Source organism: Schistocerca serialis, chromosome 3 (assembly GCF_023864345.2).
Source record: "Schistocerca serialis cubense isolate TAMUIC-IGC-003099 chromosome 3, iqSchSeri2.2, whole genome shotgun sequence".
Classification (NCBI taxonomy): Eukaryota; Metazoa; Arthropoda; class Insecta; order Orthoptera; family Acrididae; genus Schistocerca; species Schistocerca serialis.
In genome coordinates this window covers 983,336,846-983,357,613 of record NC_064640.1, presented here as the reverse complement: position 1 = coordinate 983,357,613, position 20,768 = coordinate 983,336,846, and the positions used below count along the sequence as shown (strand labels likewise).

The 20,768-nt window shown below is 38.2% G+C and overlaps 1 protein-coding gene across 3 annotated transcripts in view; it reads right to left on the bottom strand.

The window, feature by feature from the left end:
* The window catches only part of LOC126471428 (dehydrodolichyl diphosphate synthase complex subunit DHDDS), a 60,884-nt gene that overhangs the window by 22,698 nt on the left and 17,418 nt on the right, over window positions 1-20,768 (bottom strand). For all 3 annotated transcript variants that reach the window (XM_050099586.1, XM_050099584.1, XM_050099585.1), the window contains exons 4-5: window positions 611-772; window positions 380-528 (exon numbers count right to left, since the gene is read on the bottom strand). In XM_050099586.1, coding sequence (XP_049955543.1) covers window positions 380-528; window positions 611-772 — 311 coding nt within the window. The remainder of the gene's footprint in view (window positions 1-379; window positions 529-610; window positions 773-20,768) is intronic.

Genomic DNA, 20,768 nt, shown 5'->3' with positions numbered 1-20,768 from the left:
CTTGCCACAATTCAATAAAAGAATTGGTGCTCACAGAATATCATTTTCTGTTTGTTTTGAGTAGTACATGCAATATTGTGGTCATCAGCCAAAAAAGTTCTCTCAAAGTTCTTTTATAAGCCCGATAATTTTCTTTTTGCTTGTCTTGTCAGACTCTGCAGTCCAAATGTAGTTGGCATGAAATCATCATCATCGTCATGAACAATTTTCTTAAAGAAAATCCATTTCATTTCTTCAGCAACATCAGGGCTACTTTCCTAAAGAGTTGCAGCACATATCAACAGTTATATTACAATACAGAATTGGATTCCTATTAAAATAATTATACTTATCATAATTTGAAATGGACTATCCATTACCATGAAGAATAGTCTCATACCTGTATATGCAAAAGCCACATTTAGGAATGCTTTGCTGTTATCCTTCGTAACAAGCATGGCCTCTTGCATCAAATCTTTAAGATCATTAGGGAGGAGTGTCAAATTTCCAATGACTCTGATTCGAACACCACGTTCCATTAACTTCCCTCTATTAAAAGAAAATTATCATCATTATTTGTAATTTATAATTTACTTAATGTAAATTTTTGAGACAAAATAATTATTATTACTTCTCATCCAACAGCCGTCTGAATTTCTGCCTTGCAAGATCCATTAGTCCCTCAACTTCCTCTGCCGTCCTTTTAAAGTTTTCTATGCTAAATGCATAAACTGTAACTTCTGGAATGCCAAGTTCTAAACACCATTGCAGAGTTTCTGCTAACTTGTCAAATCTGGAGGAACAAACAAAGTAATTAATTATAATCGGCAAATGCCTATCCTAAAACAAGAATGTAACAACCACAACAAACCAGAACACAACAACCATAGCAACATCCAAAAAATTACATACAAAAGTGAGATGCTGCAGAGTATGAGTGTGTACAGGGGAAAGATTGGACAGAGGGAGGTGGTGTGGCAGAGAGAGAGAGAGAGAGAGAGAGAGAGAGAGAGAGAGAGAGAGCGCCATTAGCTCTCCATTTTTACTGAATGATACAGTGACAAAAAGCATGAAGTACAAAGACAGTGTCAACTCTTACATTGATAAAATTTAATTATACAAATGGAAGTGGCTGACCTGCATATTCAGTTCATTGCTCAAGCCCATGAGTACCATATTTTAAGAACTTCTTTGTTCGTCCTTTGAAAAGGATAACATCACAAATGATGGCTTGATTATAAAATAAGCAGTCTTGAATAGAAATAGTATTTCTAGGTAATCAAACACAATGACACTTCGGGGGCACCATACTAGCTGCCACAATTTAATTTGAATACTTAAATATTCGGAAAAAGTAGAAACTTCAGCTATTCCTAGATAATGCATGAATACCCTCCTACTATACAAGAAAGAAAAATGTAAGTCTGACAACAAGAATAATAATCTTTATTTGTCCATTATAACTTTACAGTCTTGGACGTTGTCATTTTCTGTACCTTTACAAAAATGATACGATGCCATTCATACAGTGGAACTTTGATTTTACATTCTCCGATTTACATTTTTTGCAATTCTATGCCATAAATTTGCAGTCCCTATGAAAACTCCATAACAACGCTAAAAATTCCTTGATTTTAGATTTCTTCCTCATAAAGTTTACCTCAATTCTAAGTTATTATTCAATGTCTCCCTTGAATTTGTCCTGTTTTCTTCCTACTGACATTTGATGTGACTGAACAAGTAATAAGTGGCTCAAAAGACAGATGGTTCGCACCACAGGTGGTGGCAGAATTACGGGAATATTTTAGGCCATTGTGGAGAGGGGAGATGTGAGAGGGGAAACGCTGATGTAATCCATGATTGGTGTTGGCAACACAATTTACAACATTCAGCTTCACCGCACAATTATGATTTAAGCATTCAGGTTCAGGACCAAATGAATGCATGATGAAGGGGCCCAGCCAGCACACTTTCTTGTGCCACTTATAACTCGGTCTTATCTTTTTGCATGTATTTCCGATTTATCGTATTCAGCAACATTCTCAATCATCAAACTCAAATTCAAACACTGAGCCTCAAAGAATATGCTCAGTAATAATCAAGGAAATTTAGACCATTTCTGGCTCGTGAAAACTTATCGGCTAGTGACTTGTTAAGTCACCCAATAGCCAGCAAGCATTTTGTGAAGTTCTGAAAATATACTTCTTGTGCAGATGATGTGCTATGACGGAGATGTCACATGGAAATAGAGAAAGAGTTTTGCGATAGCACATTTTAAGTACTTTGTGTTCAAATCTGACATGATACAGTTGTAACAACTACATACAGTACTCATGCATATACTTTGCACCACACACACACTGTAGCTCGTAAAGATTGGCAGCAGTGACAAGAATGCATGAAGCAGAACTGTAGCACCTGTGCTTTCTTTCAAATTTACATTTTACACACTGTACAGAAATTCATTGAGACGACTTCTAATAAGCTTGTAATGTCAATTGGGGAAGTAAACTCATTTTTCCACATCTGTTTCTCTCACCAAGCCTGCAGTGAGCATATGAAGTCTGGCTCGTAAGAAAAGCATTAAACAGTTACAGCAATGGTGACAAAGTGTGTCATTAAGCAAATGTCCATATTTATGCTTATCGTTTAGCCATTTAGCTGCTGTGATGTTTTGGGTTAATTTCATGAATTTTTGCTTTTTTCTAGGTGACCATAAAGTATGATCTCTCAATAACATGTGTTCCGAATGTATAATTTGTAGTCATAGCACGTTGGAAAACAGCTCGATTACCTTCTACCCAGATCTCAATCTCAATTTTTGACAAGTTTTTACTTACCATTACACATTTGTGATGTTTAGAGAACTTATGAAATTCATTACCACAAATTATTGTATAAAAATTGTGTTGCACATTTAATTTTCTTCATTTAGATTTTATACAAAGTATTGGAGAGGACTGTGATTTTTAATCATATATGTGTTTTCGTTCATATAAGAGTGGTTTGAAAAGTTCTCAGAATCACCATGGGAGGTCAGCGCTAGTGCAACGACTTGTTCATGTTTGACTGTTGCCTGTAAACACGTGTCACGTCAGTGGTCTTGGAAGAGAGCTGTGGCGGTGACATGGCTCTGTTGTTGCTCCCACATAATGATTTACGAAGATGGAAAAAAAAAAAAAAAATCAAGATTCAAGGAATGATTAAGTACTTTGTAGAGAAAGGTAAGAAAGCAAAGGGCATTCATGTTGATTTCCAGTATACACTGGGAGACTCTGCTCCTTCATATTCAACTGTTGCCAAGTGGACAAATGAATTTAAATTTGGTCGGGAGAGTTAGATTATGATCTGCTCAGTGGTAGGCCGACATATGTCACAACTCCAGAAATCATTGCAAAAATGGACAAAATGGTCATGGAGGATCACCGATTGAAAGTGGGCAAAATTGCTCACACTTGCCAGATGTCATCTGAAAGGAAGTATCACATTTTAACTGAAGAATTAGAAATGAAAAAATTATCTGCAAGATGGATGCCATGGCTCTTGACACGTACCCACACACACATGCCGTCACCATGGCAAAATTACATGAACTAAGGTACAAATTGTTGCCACACCAACCTTTTTCACCAGATATGGTTCCTTCAGACTTTCATCTCTTCCCAAAACTGAAAATTTTTCTTGGTAGATGAAGATTCACTTCAAACGAAGAAGTGATGGAGTTGACAACTATTTTGCAGGCCTGGAGGAAACTCATTTTTGAGATGGAATCAAGGCATTGGAACATTGTTGGACCAAGTGCATTAATCTACAAGGAGACTACACTGAAAAATAAAAAAAGTTTCAGTGGTGTAAGTACTTTTCAACTTTTCAAACCATACTCGTATTTTGGGGGTCTTAACATTTTTCTCCATTTTGGGTTTTTTAAGTCTGGACCACACGAAAATGTCAAATAGGGGTTTCACTATATATTCAAGTAGCACACTACAGTAGAGTCCCATTAATCCAAACTAATTGGGACTGGACCTTGTTTGGATTAGCCGGAATTATGGTGATGAGTTTCTAAAATGAAGTATACCAAGCAGATAAGTAAGTACACCATGGTAACAAATGGGAACAAGTGTGGGAACAATGGCTCACTCTCACTCCCTGCCCTTGTTGTGCATTGCTGAGACCTATGAAGTGTTTGAGGTCAGTGCACCGCCAGTTGGCTCGCAAAGCACTCGGTTATGTTAGTTATCGATCACTGGCATGTGTAAGAGTTGTATTGTATTCGTTCAGGTGTAGTGGTGTACGTATTTTCGTCATGAGTAAATGTAAACGTACAATGTTAACTCTCAAAGAAAAACTGAATGCTTTGAAGCAGATAATGGTGAGAATGAATCTGAACTGGCAACGGAACTGGGTGTTGGTAAAGAAATCATTTGTGATTGGAAGAAGAACAGAGTGAAGCTTGAACAGTCCTGTGCAACCCCTTCAGGAAAAACACTCGAAATTCGGTAGACTTTTAACCAGTCTCAGTGCGATAAAGTAGATGAAGCTCTTTTCCTTTGGATTACGCAGGAAAGAGAAAGGGGAACTCCTTTGAGTGGAGCACTGGTACCTGAACAAGTTAATGAATGGTGATGAGTCTTTCAGTGCGAGTATGGGTTGGTTGGACAGATTCAAAAAATGTCATGGAGTCCGTCAGCTAACAATTACTGGAGAGAAGCTTTCTTTTGACCGTGATGCAGTGAAGGAATACTTGGGTGAGTTTGAAAAAATGATAAAAGAGGGAAAGTATTCTCCCCAACAAATTTATAATGCTGACGAGACTGGCCTTAATTTTAGAGCATTGTCAACAAAAAGCCTGGCATCAAAAGCAGAAGACAATGCTCCTGGTTTTAGAATGTGCTAAGGTCATGTGACTTTATTAGTGTGCAGCAACACTGCTGGTAATCACAAGCTGCCTTTAATGCTGATCAGCAAATCTGTTAGGCCCAAAGCTTTTAAAAATTACAACATCAAGTCCCTGCTCATATATTATTGCAACCAGAAAGAAGCATGGATGGATGGTAAGCTGTTCAAAGAATGGTTTCACGGCCAGTTTGTTCCCTCTGTTCAACGGTTTTCCAAGGAAAATCATTTGTCTCCCCATGCAATCCTTTTCATTGATAACATGCCATCTCACCCCAGCACTGAGAAATTATGTATTAGAGAAATTGTGGCAAAGTTTTTGCCACCGAATGTTACACCACTTCTACAGCCGATGGACCAGGGCGTACTGGAAACATTAAAACTGATTTATAGAAAACAATTTTTAAGAATGCTGATTCAAGATGATAGCTTTCCTTTAGTGGACAAAATAAAAAAGACCACTGTGAAGGATGTTGTTTATTGGGCCACTGAGACATGGCAGAATATTTCAGAAAATCGTGGAGAAAACTGTGGACATCTCTCGAATTTCAGGACAACCTAGTTGAAAATGAAGAGGAAAATCTACTACAAATGATACAGACAATCCCTGGATGTGAAGAAGATAGTGAAGGAGACGTAGATGAGTGGATGGCAGTGGATGGAGCATGTGTGGAGAACCTTACTGACGCTGATTTAGTTGCTTCTGTGACTCAAGACCAGGAAGAAGTGGACTGCTGTGACCGAAGTGATAATGAGCCTGAAAGCGACAAACAAGAGCTGGTGCCACACAGTGATGCAACAGAAGCCCTTGATGTCACACTACGTTATTTGGAGCAACAGTCCACTGCTACACCTGCTGATTTGATGTTTCTGAGACGATAGTGCAACTTTGCATTATATAACAGACTGTCTTCATTATGCCAAAAAACAATGACTGAGTTTTTGTCATCTAAAAAGTAGGTATAAAATGTCCACTGTATTTTAGTAAGTTTTACAGCTTTTCTTTCATTGTTATGCATTGTTTAAACTAAATGATTTCTTGCCCATGTTTCTAAAACATGTTTACTGTATTGCATAAATTAAAATAGTGTGTATGTACAGCAGTTTACCGCACCGTTTTCCATACTTTTTCATGTTTGGATTACCTGAATGTTTGGGTTACAGGGATTCAGTTTAGTGGGATGTTGCTGCAAATACTATTATATAAAACATTAATCACCACTAATATACTGCAGTATACGAAAGTATAACTGACAGTAATGGAGCTTGGAACTCTTTATATGAGTACAAACATCTTTCAGTTAACAACTGTTTCAATTTTCCTTTAAAAAGACTTACATGAATTTGCCTCATATTATTTGGCAATCTATTATAGAATGGTCTTCCAGCATCAAGTGGACTGTGATCTGTACCTCTCTTATGACTCACAGTTCACAGTCAGTACATTATAACTTTTCAAGTAGTCCTGTACGGACTACTTGAAAAGTACCTGTACGGACTACTTGAAAAGTTGCTTATGTTATGAAGAGCCAAAGAAACTGGAACACTTGCCTAATCTACATCTACATCTACATCCATACTCCGCAAGCCACCTGACGGTGTGTGGCGGAGGGTACTTTGAGTACCTCTATCGGAGTGCTGCAACATGACATGAGCTCGACTAACACATCTGAAGCAGTGCTCAAGGGAACTGACACCATGAATCCTACAGGGTTGTCCATAAATCCGTAAGAGTATGAGGGGATGGATATCACTTCTGAACAGCATGTTGCAAGGCATCCCAGGTATGCTCAATAATGTTCATGACTGGGGAGTCTGATGGCCAGCAGAAGTGTTCAAACTCAGAAGAGTGTTCCTGGAGTCACTCCGCAACAATTCTGGATGTATGGAGTGTTGCATTGTCCTGCTGGAATTCCTCAGGTCTGTCGGAATGCACAATGAACATGAATGGACGCAGGTGATCAGACAGGATGCTTACATACGTGTCACCTGTCAGAATCATATCTAAATATACCACTCCAACTGCACATGCCCCACACCATTACTGAGCCTCTAGCAGCTTGAGGTTATCTCCATACCCGTACACGACCGTCCACTCATTACAATTTGAAATGAGACTAGGCCCACCAGGCAACATGTTTCCAGTCATCAACAGTCTAATGTTGGTGTTGACGGGCACAGGCAAGGTGTAAAGCTTTATGTCATGCAGTCATCAAGGGTACGAGTGCGCCTTTGGCTCCGAAAGCCCATATTGATGAGGTTTCATTTAATGGTTATGTTTGCACATAGACACTTTTTGATGGGCCAGCACTGAAATCTGCAGCAATTTGTGGAAGGGTTGCAGTTCTGTGACGTTGAAAGATTCTCTTGAGTTCTCATTGGTTCCATTCTTACAGGATCTTTTTCCAGCTGCAGTGATGTCGGAGATTTGATATTTTACCGGATTCCTGATATTCATGATTCACTCGTGGTTGTACGGAAAAAGTCCCCACTTCATCGCTACATCAGAGATGCTGTGTCCCATCGCTCATGTACCGACTATAACACCACATTCAAACTAACTTAAATCTTGATAACCTGCCATTGAAGCAGCAGTAGCCAATTTAACAACTGCGCCAGACTCTTGCTGTCTTATATAGGTGTTGCCCATCATAGCGCCATATTCTGCCTGTTTACATATATCTGTATTTGAATATGTATATCTACAACAGTTTCTTTGGCACTTCAGTGTATTAGCAATTACCCTAACTGTTCTCTTTTGAAGCCTGAATATCCTATCCATGTAGACTGTGGGTTCCCCAGCCCAAATTTCAATCCCTTATTGTAAATGGGAGTGGATTAACCTGTAGTACAGTTGTTTAAGAACAAGAGGATTCATTATTTTTGAGACACATCTTGGAAAGTAAATACTGCAGCACTTTTTTCTGTTGTAGCTGATATATTCTTTCCATGTAAGATGTTCTTCAATCAAAATGCCTGAAAACATATATTTATTGGATATTTCAACTGTAGACAGCTACTCAGTATGAGATTGGTTATAATTTAACAAGAACCTCATTGCAACAGTCTTGTCCTTATTCAATGCAAATTAATTCATTGTTAGATATTCTGTGATCAGTTCAGAGTTCCCTTTATTGCTTTCTAGTTCACTAGCTTTGGATTTTGTGGCTGTGTTATGTCATTAACATATACAAGAAACAAAAACAGCCCAAGAATACGTCCCTGAGGGATGCCACAATTAAGAGTTTTGTACACTGATTTTACTGTTAGGATTTTACTTTCAACACAGTTTAGTACACTATCTCCTATCTCAGAGATATGAACCTAAGAAGTTTAGTGCTACTCCTCCTATACTACAAGTTTCTAATCAAAGGCCTTAGACAAATATAGAAAATTGCCAATGACTGTTTCCTTTATCCAGTCTGTTAAGTAGCTCATGGAAAGAAGTTGCTACCGCTGTTATTGTGGATTGTTCTTTTTGGAAATCATGCTGAGAGTTGTTTAATAGGTTGTCTTCATAGAAGAAAGATTCCATATGGTCTAGAACTACCCTCATTAAGTGATGTAAATGATATGTCATACCAGACATTAGATGCTTTTATTTTGAGTTTTGACATTTTTTTCATTACCACATATTCTGTTAAATTCCTTAGGAAAAATTATTATTATTATTATTATTATTATTATTATTATTATTATTATTATTATTTCTTTCTTGTCTCAGACGTTATGTCTGGTTAAAAATGGAAGGTGACGCGGACCTTGATCAAGCGTGACTTCCTTTTAACTGTACGGTATATGTTACATTGCATTTAGGAACTTTCGGGTAATTGAACAAGTGTCAATAATTACAGATTTCTGTAGTTGTATATATAAGTTTGGATGTAGCTGTATTGCATTGATGTACTGGTGGATGTTGTGTGGTATGACTCCTGTAGTTGATAGTATAATTGGTATAATGTCAACTTTATCCTGATGCCACATGTCCTTGACTTCCTCAGCCAGTTGGATGTATTTTTCAATTTTTTCTCCTGTTTTCTTTTGTATATTTGTTGTATTGGGTATGGATATTTCGATTAGTTGTGTTAATTTCTTCTTTTTATTGGTGAGTATGATGTCAGGTTTGTTATGTGGTGTTGTTTTATCTGTTATAATGGTTCTGTTCCAGTATAATTTGTATTCATCGTTCTCCAGTACATTTCGTGGTGCATACTTGTATGTGGGAACATGTTTTATAAGTTTATGTTGTAAGGCAAGCTGCAGATGTATTATTTTTGCTACATTGTCATGTCTTCTGGGGTATTCTGTATTTGCTAGTATTGTGCATCCACTTGTGATGTGATCTACTGTTTCTATTTGTTGTTTGTAAAGTCTGCATTTATCTGTTGTGGTATTGGGATCTTTAATAATATGCTTGCTGTAATATCTGGTGTTTATTATTTGATCCTGTATTGCAATCATGAATCCTTCCGTCTCACTGCATATATTGCCTTTTCTTAGCCATGTGTTGGATGCGTCTTGATCGATGTGTGGCAGTGTTAGATGATACGGGTGCTTGCCATGTAGTGTTTTCTTTTTCCAATTTACTTTCTTCATATCTGTTGATGTTATGTGATCTAAAGGGTTGTAGATGTGGTTATGAAATTGCAGTGGAGTAGCCGATGTGTTTATATGAGTGATTGCTTTGTGTATTTTGCTAGTTTCTGCTCGTTCTAGAAAAATTTTTCTTAAATTGTCTACCTGTCCATAATGTAGGTTTTTTATGTCAATAAATCCCCTTCCTTTCTGCTTAATGTGAATCTTTCAGTTGGTGAATGTATGTGATGTATTCTATATTTGTGGCATTGTGATCGTGTAAGTGTATTGGGTGCTTCTAAATCTGTGTTACTCCATTTCACTACTCCAAATGAGTAGGTCAATATTGGTATAGCGTAAGTATTTACAGCTTTTGTCTTGTTTCTTGCTGTCAATTCTGTTTTCAGTATTTTTGTTAGTCTTTGTCTATATTTTTCTTTTAGTTCTTCTTTAATATTTGTATTATCTATTCCTATTTTTTGTCTGTATCCTAGATATTTATAGGCATCTGTTTTTTCCATCGCTTCTATGCAATCGCTGTGGTTATCCGATATGTAATCTTCTTGTTTAGTGTGTTTTCCCTTGACTATGCTATTTTTCTTACATTTGTCTGTTCCAAAAGCCATATTTATATCATTGCTGAATACTTCTGTTATCTTTAGTAATTGGTTGAGTTGTTGATTTGTTACTGCCAGTAGTTTTAGATCATCCATGTATAGCATATGTGTGATTTTGTGTGGGTGTGTTCCAGTAATATTGTATCCATAATTTGTATTATTTAGCATGTTGGATAGTGGGTTCAGAGCAAGGCAGAAACAGAAAGGACTTAATGAGTCTCCTTGGTATATTCCACGCTTAATCTGTATTGGCTGTGATGTGATATTACACTCCTGGAAATGGAAAAAAGAACACATTGACACCGGTATGTCAGACCCACCATACTTGCTCCGGACACTGCGAGAGGGCTGTACAAGCAATGATCACACGCACGGCACAGCGGACACACCAGGAACCACGGTGTTAGCCGTCGAATGGCGCTAGCTGCGCAGCATTTGTGCACCGCCGCCGTCAGTGTCAGCCAGTTTGCCGTGGCATACGGAGCTCCATCGCAGTCTTTAACACTGGTAGCATGCCGCGACAGCGTGGACGTGAACCGTATGTGCAGTTGACGGACTTTGAGCGAGGGCGTATAGTGGGCATGCGGGAGGCGGGGTGGACATACCGCCGAATTGCTCAACACGTGGGGCGTGAGGTCTCCACAGTACATCGATGTTGTCGCCAGTGGTCGGCGGAAGGTGCACGTGCCCGTCGACCTGGGACCGGACCGCAGCGACGCACGGATGCACGCCAAGACCGTAGGATCCTACGCAGTGCCGTAGGGGACCGCACCGCCACTTCCCAGCAAATTAGGGACACTGTTGCTCCTGGGGTATCGGCGAGGACCATTCGCAACCGTATCCACGAAGCTGGGCTACGGTCCCGCACACCGTTAGGCGGTCTTCCGCTCACGCCCCAACATCGTGCAGCCCGCCTCCAGTGGTGTCGCGACAGGCGTGAATGGAGGGACGAATGGAGACGTGTCGTCTTCAGCGATGAGAGTCGCTTCTGCCTTGGTGCCAATGATGGTCGTATGCGTGTTTGGCGCCGTGCAGGTGAGCGCCACAATCAGGACTGCATACGACCGAGGCACACAGGGCCAACACCCGGCATCATGGTGTGGGGAGCGATCTCCTACACTGGCCGTACACCACTGGTGATCGTCGAGGGGACACTGAATAGTGCACGGTACATCCAAACCGTCATCGAACCCATCGTTCTACCATTCCTAGACCGGCAAGGGAACTTGCTGTTCCAACAGGACAATGCACGTCCGCATGTATCCCGTGCCACCCAACGTGCTCTAGAAGGTGTAAGTCAACTACCCTGGCCAGCAAGATCTCCGGATCTGTCCCCCATTGAGCATGTTTGGGACTGGATGAAGCGTCGTCTCACGCGGTCTGCACGTCCAGCACGAACGCTGGTCCAACTGAGGCGCCAGGTGGAAATGGCATGGCAAGCCGTTCCACAGGACTACATCCAGCATCTCTACGATCGTCTCCATGGGAGAATAGCAGCCTGCATTGCTACGAAAGGTGGATATACACTGTACTAGTGCCGACATTGTGCATGCTCTGTTGCCTGTGTCTATGTGCCTGTGATTCTGTCAGTGTGATCATGTGATGTATCTGACCCCAGGAATGTGTCAATAAAGTTTCCCCTTCCTGGGACAATGAATTCACGGTGTTCTTATTTCAATTTCCAGGAGTGTATTTGAATTTGTTTGGATATTGAGTGTGGTTTTCCAATTTTTCATTACTATGTTTAGGAACTGTATCAATTTAGGATCTACTTTGTATATTTCCAATATTTGTAGTAACCATGAGTGGGGTACACTATGAAAAGCTTTTTGGTAATCAATGTATGCATAGTGTAGCGACCTTTGTTTAGTTTTAGCTTGATATGTCACCTCTGCATCTATTATCAGTTGCTCTTTACATCCTCGTGCTCCTTTGCAACAGCCTTTTTGTTCTTCATTTATAATTTTGTTCTGTGTTGTATGTGTCATTAATTTCTGTGTAATGACTGAAGTTAATATTTTGTATATTGTTGGTAGGCATGTTATGGGGCGATATTTAGCTGGGTTTGCTGTGTCTGCTTGATCTTTAGGTTTCAGATAAGTTATTCCATGTGTAAGTGTATCAGGGAATGTGTATGGGTCTGCAATGTAACTGTTAAATAATTTAGTTAGATGTGAATGTGTTGAGGTGAATTTCTTTAGCCAGAAATTTGCTATTTTACCTTTTCCAGGGGCTTTCCAATTGTGAGTAGAATTAATTGCTTGGGTGACTTCATGTTGCAAAATTATCACTTCAGGCATTTGTGGTATCATCTTGTATGTATCTGTTTCTGCTTCTATCCACCGTGCATGCCTGTTATGTTGTACCGGGTTTGACCATATGTTGCTCCAGAAGTGTTCCATATCTGTTATGTTTGGTGGATTGTCTATTTTAATGTCTGTGTTATCTATTGTCTGGTAAAATTTATTTTGGTTTGTGTTGAATGTTCGGTTTTGTTTCCTTCTATTTTCACTTTTTTTGTATCTTCTAAGTCGTTTGGCCAATGCTTGTAATTTCTGCTTCTTTTCATCTAATTGCTCTATCACTTCTTGTTGTGAGATTTTACCTAACCTTTTTCGTTTTTTTTCTGACATTTCATTTCTTATAAATTGTGTTAGCTGTCCGATGTCTTTTCTCAGTTTTTCTATTCTGATCTGTAGCCTGTGTTGCCATGCTGGTTTTGTGAGTTTCTTCTGTGTGTTGGTTGGTTCCGATCTCTGCCTAGTGTGTATGTTTAGTGTAGTGAGTGCTCCTATATAAACCAGTAGTTGTAACTCTTCCATAGTTGTGTTTTCATTTATTTTGTTGTGTATGATTGTGTTGATAGTTTTTATTGTTGTTTTGACTTGTGGGTTATTTGGTGGTCTATGCAAGGATGGTCTAATGTCTGTATTTGTGTCTTTGTATTCTATATATGTCAGCTGAAATTTTTCTTCTATATCTAACATGTGTGTCACTTCGTGTTCTATTTGTGCTTGTTCTGGTGGCTGTCTTAAGATTTCGTTTTCCTCTGACTGTTTAATTGATGTGTGTTGTTCTTTGTTTGTTTGCTCTGGGATGTTTGAGTCCATTACTGTATTTTCTTCTTCTTCTTCTGATTGCACATTATTTTGTTACAGTATTTGTTGTACTTCTTGTTTGATGTTTTCTAATTCTGACTGGGGTATCCTGTTATTTTTGATTATTACACGGATCTGATCAGCTAGTCGTTGTTCTGTTAAAAATTTTAATTCTGGGTATCTGGTAATAAATGTTGTGTATACTTGTGATCTGTATCCAGTTGTGTTGGTTCCTAGGTTTGTTGCTTGGTAATAACAGAACATGAGGTGTCGATTAACTTCATCTGACCATCTCATCCTCTGTCTTTGCTTTCCTTCTAGGGTGGTTGCAGGAAGCATATCCTGCAAAACACCTCTATTTGGATTTGAATCATTTTCCAGTTGGCTAGCAGTGTCGTTACCATTGTGGGCTGGCATAGGGTTCAAGCGTCGTTCCCGACCATGACGGCGCTTGTCCGAGGCTTCTTTAGTTCTGTCCTGAACCAACTAATCACACTAAAAGGGAGGTTAGCCCTATTAGTGGTTTGTTCTTTTCGTCGCCTTTTACGACTGGCAGAACATACCGGAGGCCTATTCTTTTCCCGGGCCTCCACGGGAATTATTATTATTATTATTACTGTTGCCCCAATATTTGTGTAACTCCGGGCTTTAGTTTCACTGTCTTCAATGAACTAAATTTCCACTGGCAAAATGTTCACATTTTGTGGAAATAACTGAATATAAGGATGACTAGGTACAAATAATTACAGGTCAGAGGGGAGGGAGGGAGGGAGGGAGGGAGGGGGGGGGGGGAGAGGGAACACAATGTTCTGTCACATCCTCACATTCGAAACCGAAGGCAAAAGCTTACATCGTTCTTCCAGTGCTTTCCTTGGGGGAAGCATTCCAAAAAAATATTGTTGGAAATTAAAAACACAGTGGTTCTAGTTAAAGTGGGATAGTCATACGTATGTGTGTGCAATATAACATCACACATTCGTACACTGATAGCACCAGACTAATTGCAGCTGTCATATGAAGGAACGAAAAGCAAGGAAAAAGCTACACAAATAGTTCATCAAAAAGTCATATGCAACTACGACAATATCTGCCCAAGCTCTGCAATCTCTGACATCAGAAATGTTTAAATATAGAAAGAAAACAGGAATGTTCTAGCTCTAATGTAAAATCAGTAACTTCACAATAATTATGCATAAAATAAGAACATAAGTATGATAATTTTACAAGGAACATAGCAAGTGTCTCCCTAGACATAAGCAATTGCTGATAGCTGTAATCCTGCAAGAAGTACAGTTTGTACTTTTTGCAAAACAGAATTGTTATGATTAATTGTAAGAGAGTGACAGCAACAGAAAAATTTACTGATGATAATTTTGAAAGAAAAAATGTAGTTCTTTGCATATCAAAACACATTAATTTTTGAACTAAAGCACAGTATACTCTCTTCCGTATAACAAATAAGATAACATTAATAATCTATGTAACATATGAGCAGGCATCCACAAATAGGATAGTGTGTTACAGATTTTTCGATGTACATACTGATGAAAACATGAACTGGAAGAAATACGTTATTGAGCTGTTCAAACAGAAGTTCAACGACTTTACAATTGTAAAAGCAAGTTTTGGAAACATATCAAAATCTTTAAATATTCTGCATGTTTGCAAACATAAATGATTTGTGATATAATTTTCTAGCATAGTTCATGACTTAGAAATTGCAAAAATGCAATCAGTAAGACAATCATGTGATGTTTACCCACAGTCAGCTTGTAGGGACATCAAGTAGTTAATAAGCATCTGAATTTCTTCTTCTTCTTCTTCTTCTTCTTCTTCTTCTTCTTCTTCTTCAGACATGTATCTATAAGGGGCAATCAACTGAAAACAAGACACAAGGAAAAAAAGTAAGTAAACTGTTTATTACTTCAATAATTGTACCCAGGTGCGCACCTCTTTGTCTGCAGCAAACTGGTGGCTAGGCGTGTCTTTCTTCAGGGCTTCAAAAATATAGAAATTGCATGCAGAGGGATTGGGACTGTAAGGAGGATGCATAAGTGCTTCCCAACAACGGATGAATCCACATGTTGCCAAGGATGTTTTGAGTACACTGCAGAAGATCCGCTAAGAAGCACTTACACATCTTCCATACAATCTTGATCTCTCCCCATGCAATTTCCATATTTTTCCATGAAGGCCTTGACCATCTTGTCTCAAAGTGGGATAAAAGTATTAGCAGTTATGGTGATTGCTTTTGAAATAATAAACAGTTTGTTTACTTTTTTCCATGGGTCTCGTTTTCATTTAACTGCCCCTTACATTATTGTAGGTTTGTGAGCACATAATCAATCTTATCTTGATCCACAATTGTGTGCAGAATGTATTTAGCTACTCACAATCCGTCCACCAATTTATAATCTGCAACCATGACTCCTTATTTTGGTCTGCTATTTCTCCTTCAGTGTACAAATGCAGCAGTTGACACTTTAGTTTTCACATGAAGTGACCAAAATAATTACTTTTGCTTCTGTTTATTGTGAGTAATAACTCCAAATTGTTCTTGACCACATATTTTCCATATCAGTTACTGGTGCTATCCACAGAATGGTAAATTTACATCACAGAGGCTGCTAACCTTTTTTATGGTGGTAACTTTTACATTCAGGTGTGCGTGAGTGCGTGCGTGTGTGTGTCCGTCCGTCCATAAATACGGTAGTATCAACCAGACACCAAATTTTGTAAGTCGGATTTGAAAATCAATTTGAAGTCTGCATTACTATACACTTCACTAAATTTTATGAAACATTACACGCGAAATGTACTTAACATTTTAGCTCCATATCTGATGTCCAGTCTTCAGAGAAGCACCTTCCACAATATGGGTGTGGCCCAAAGGCTTCTTAAGTAACAGAACCCTGTACATTGTCCTCAAAGGCAATTGTTTGTCACAGACAAGGCTACTGTCAGGAGTGCCTCAGGGAAGTGTGATAGGACTGCTCTTATTCTCTATATACATAAATGATATGGCAGATAGGGTGGGCAGCAATCTGGGGCTGTTTTCCAATGATGCTGTGGTGTACAGGGAGATGTCATCATTGAATGACTGTAGGAGGGTACAACATGGCTTAGATAAAATTTCTAGATGATGTAATCAATGGCAGCTTGCTATAAAAGTATGAAAATGTAAGTTAATGCAATGAGTAGGAAAAACAATCTCACACGGTTTGAATACAGCATCAGCAGTGTACTGATCGACACAGTCATGTTGATTAAATATCTAGGTGCAACACTGCAAAGATACATGAAATGTAATGAGAACATTAGGACAGTAGCAGGGAAAGTGAATGGTAGGTTTTGGTTTATTAGGAGAATTTTAGAAAAGTGTTGTTAATCTGTACAGGAGACTACATACAGAACACTAATGCAACCCATTCTTGAGTACTGCTTGAGTGTTTGGGATCCACACAAGGCTGAATTACAGGAAGACATCGAAGTAATTCAGAGCTAGGCTACTAGATTTGTTACCAGTAGGTTCGATCAATACATGTGCATGACGGAGATGCTTCATGAACTCAAATGGGAATCCTGGAAGGAAAATGACATTCTTTTTGGAGAACATTAGTGATGAAAATTTAGAGAACCGGCATTTGAAGCTGACTGCAGAACAATTCTACTGTTGCCAACACAAGTTTTGCATAAGAACCACAAAGATAAATGAAATTAGCGCTTTTGCAGAGGCATATAGCTAGTCATTTTTCCCTTGCTCTGTTTGCGAGTGTAAAAGAAAAGGAAATGGCTAGCAGTGGTACAAGGTGCCCTACTGCATATACCAACAGTGGCTTGCAGAGTACGTATATATAGTCAAAAGTCAGTACTTTCTTCATTTTAAACTATAAAAGACAAAGTGATAGCTTGTTCTTGTGTTATCACCACCATACTTTTTTTTAAATTAATTTTAGCATTTGAGTGACATTTCTTGTAGTATTCCTACAGATATTATTTATAGCAACTTCACTTTCAATTTTTGTAACGTGTTGTGTGTTATCATAAGCTTTATCATGATACAGAGACAGACATGTTTACCTTTAATCATATTATTTTCTGCACCAGTGTTTGTATCATAACTGTACATTCTTTTGTACTTAAAAATTTCCTACAGTCAAACTGTGAATTAGTAAACAAACTTGGGCAAATATCATAGAATTCACATAACTATTTTTAAAGTATGGCATAATGTCCCATTTTACAAAATTTGAAGGATGGTAAAGCTTCTGTGGTAAAAGAGATTACATAGTGCTTCTGAGATTTCATCTGAGCCCCTCTCCTTCTTACTCTTCCCATCATGAATAGCATTCTCAATCTGCATTTTTGTAATTGATGGGCCTGTTAGCTTGTTTTCACCTCAGTGTCATTCTTTACTGTTTCATCAGTAGAAAGGTGAGTACAGTAGTACTTTCATGCTAATGTTTGCACAGTTATGATTTGATTTTAGTGAGAAAGTGATATAGATGAACACATTTTCTTATGTATCTCACATAATTTTGTGCACATTAAAATTATCAAGTAAAGCTTTACAATTTTTTCATAATTGCACACCTGTCTCTTAGCTATTCATTTTTTATTGTTCTAATTTTTCTCCTTATTAACTTAACATGTATTTATACAGTGTGTATAATAATTAAGTGCGTAAACGCATATAGCTGTTAAGTACATGATACTAAAAACTTAAAAATCTAGTAAACATGGGGTCTAAAATGTATACCTTAACAGCTATGAGCACTTATTCAATAGACGAGGTGTGTTTCACAATAGTGAAGATGAACAAGTGCTCATAGCTTTTAAGGTATGCATTTTAGAGCCCATGTTTACTAGCCTTTTTTGCTTACAGTATCATGTGTTCTGAACTGCATGTGTTAATAAAATTAATTATGATACACCTTGTATAGTTGATCTTGTCTACTTGGTCTTCGTATTGACAACATTTATCTATCAGAAAGAACCACAAAGTGTCCAAGTTTTCCAATTCCACATTTTCAGCTCTTGTGCTTTTACATTTCTGTTAAGTTATGTTTTAATCACTGCCTAGATTATCTTTTTGGAACTTTTATGCAAGTTTGGGATGGTATATTTTTTTAAACTTATTTAATAGTTTTAACTTAATGGCTATATTCACTACGCCACAATCAGATGGCGCATCTGGTGCTGGATTAGACGAGTCCTTGCAGTGGAAGAATGAAGCATTTGTTCATAAATATCTTATCTATTTAGTTTCTGAACTACAATGTGTGAAGTGTATACAGGGGTTTCTCAAGTACAGAGCCTCCAGGTCGTCAGACGATACCAAGTGTTTGTGACTTTTCATATCTTTCTCTTGACAAAACTGAAGGAAATATTTTTGATTACAAATTCCTGTGGCAAACAGACCTGTAATACAATCATATCTTCCAATTGCCACATAAAATCACCTATGGTTACAACAATATTCTGTTTCTTCGTAAGTTTTCGTATTTCTTTAGTACCCATATAAAATTAATCACTTCCATCAAGAATCAACTGAACTTTTCTAAAATTAAATGAATGTGGGATAACATAGATTTTATTCCACACAGTAAGGAATAATTAATTACCTGCATTATTCCATCACTAAAATTGTGTGTGACTCAAAAAAGGTGTTCAATGGGCAGCCACAATACCTTTGACAAGACAGCCAAATACTGTTTCTAAGAGGTAGCAAAGAAAATTTTTTGGACAGTTTCCCCGAGCCTATATAAACAACTCCAATAAAAATCTAGTGAAGAGTAGTATAGTATAGAAAACAATGTCACTTCCTTTCTTGTTGAATTTACATATTGCCACTCGTAACATGACACTCATTTTTATAAAATGCTAGTCTCACCTTTCTTTCATAACATTTAAATGTCTAGCTGACAACTTCACATAGAAACCAATCACGTACAGACAGACACCATCATAAGCAGATCTGTGCTGCTGTCTGTTAACAGTATGCGGAAGCAGTACTGCAGTAATCCATCTGAATGCGCATCTTGTGTCATGTTTGTCAAGACATGAATTATCAATTTTGGGCACTTGAGCTATGAAGTTGTTCTTGACAGAGTTTGTATATAAAACGTCAGCTAAAACGAAAGGTGTGCCTGTTGATGGAAAGAAGCATCTATGAAGATCTTATACAGTAGAAACAAAGTTAGAAGTTTCGGATCACTATGATGTTCAGCATTCTTTGGTACTTAGTGAATCCACTGTGAGAGCTATTTGTGACAATGCACAATTTTTTAAAAAAACTTCTCAATCTTTAACTAACTCAAGTGACCAAATGTCACTCAGAGGTGACTGAAAGCAAGGAAAAAATGTTTAGCCAATGAATTGAGCAGCCCAACCAACAGTACATGCCTCTCCTCTGGAGTTTCTATTCCAAACCAAGACCTGGTATGCAGATGTAACGAAAGGAGAGGACGATCCAGCACCTCTTTTCAGCCAGCTCACGTTGGTTTGATCACTACAAGCAGCATCATGGTTTTCACAACATTAAAATGTCAGGAAAGGCAGTTGTGGCAGATGAAGTTGGAGCTGAAGAATTTAAAAACACAATTAAAGACACTGTAACACAAAAAGATTATACTGCAAATCAGGTATTCAACCTTGATGAAACAAGTGGATTTTCAAAATGATTTCCTAGCTGCATGTTGATTTCTATTGGAGAAAAAACAGCACCAATATTTGATGCTGCCAAGAACCAATGTACCTCCTTTTTGGAGAAAATGTTGCAGGTGATTGCAAATCAAAATCTCTTCTGATATACTACCCTCAAAATCCTTTGATATTAAAAGGGTTGTGACAAGAGTGGGCTGGCAATTCACTAGAGATGGAATAAAAAAGTTTGGATGACATCTATTTTCAGTGACTATTTTTTAATGAACTAAATAGAGAATTGAAAGCCTACTGTGAGAAAGAAAATCCCCTTTCAAAATTCTTCTCCTCCTCCATAATGTTCCCAGCCACCCACTTTCCATTTTTGATTAATGATGAAATAACATGTTAAGAACCTGACGATTGATCTCCAGGGCTCTAAATGCATTAAGTTTTTAAATAAAAACCATTTCTGGGACTGAAGGCTAAGTTCTATTCTTTATACTTATTTAGGAATATCTTTACATACTTTTCCATGTAACCATGACACTGAGAGGATAAATACGTGAAATCTCAAGGAGCTGTATATAGTCGATTCAAGGAAAAATCTTTGGTCAAAATTACAGTAGTTGCCCACGCTGATCACTGTGTGTGTGTGTGTGTGTGTGTGTGTGTGTGTGTGTGTGTGTGTGTTTTTTGTTTTGGTTTTAGGGCGCAAAACTGCTATGGTCATTAGCGCCCGGTCCGTGACTTACGAAACAATAAAAACCGAAAATGGAAACCAGCAGAAATGGGAACGAAACTCAAAAAATTGGAGAAACTAAAAGCAGAAGGAAGGCTTAAAAATCCACTACAGAAAGGGGTTGGTTGTCCCCAAAAAAAAAACTTCAAATGACTGACGTCATTTCACTGGCACTAATGAACTCGAGAACGCGATCGGCAGAGCGCGTGTCATCTGCTA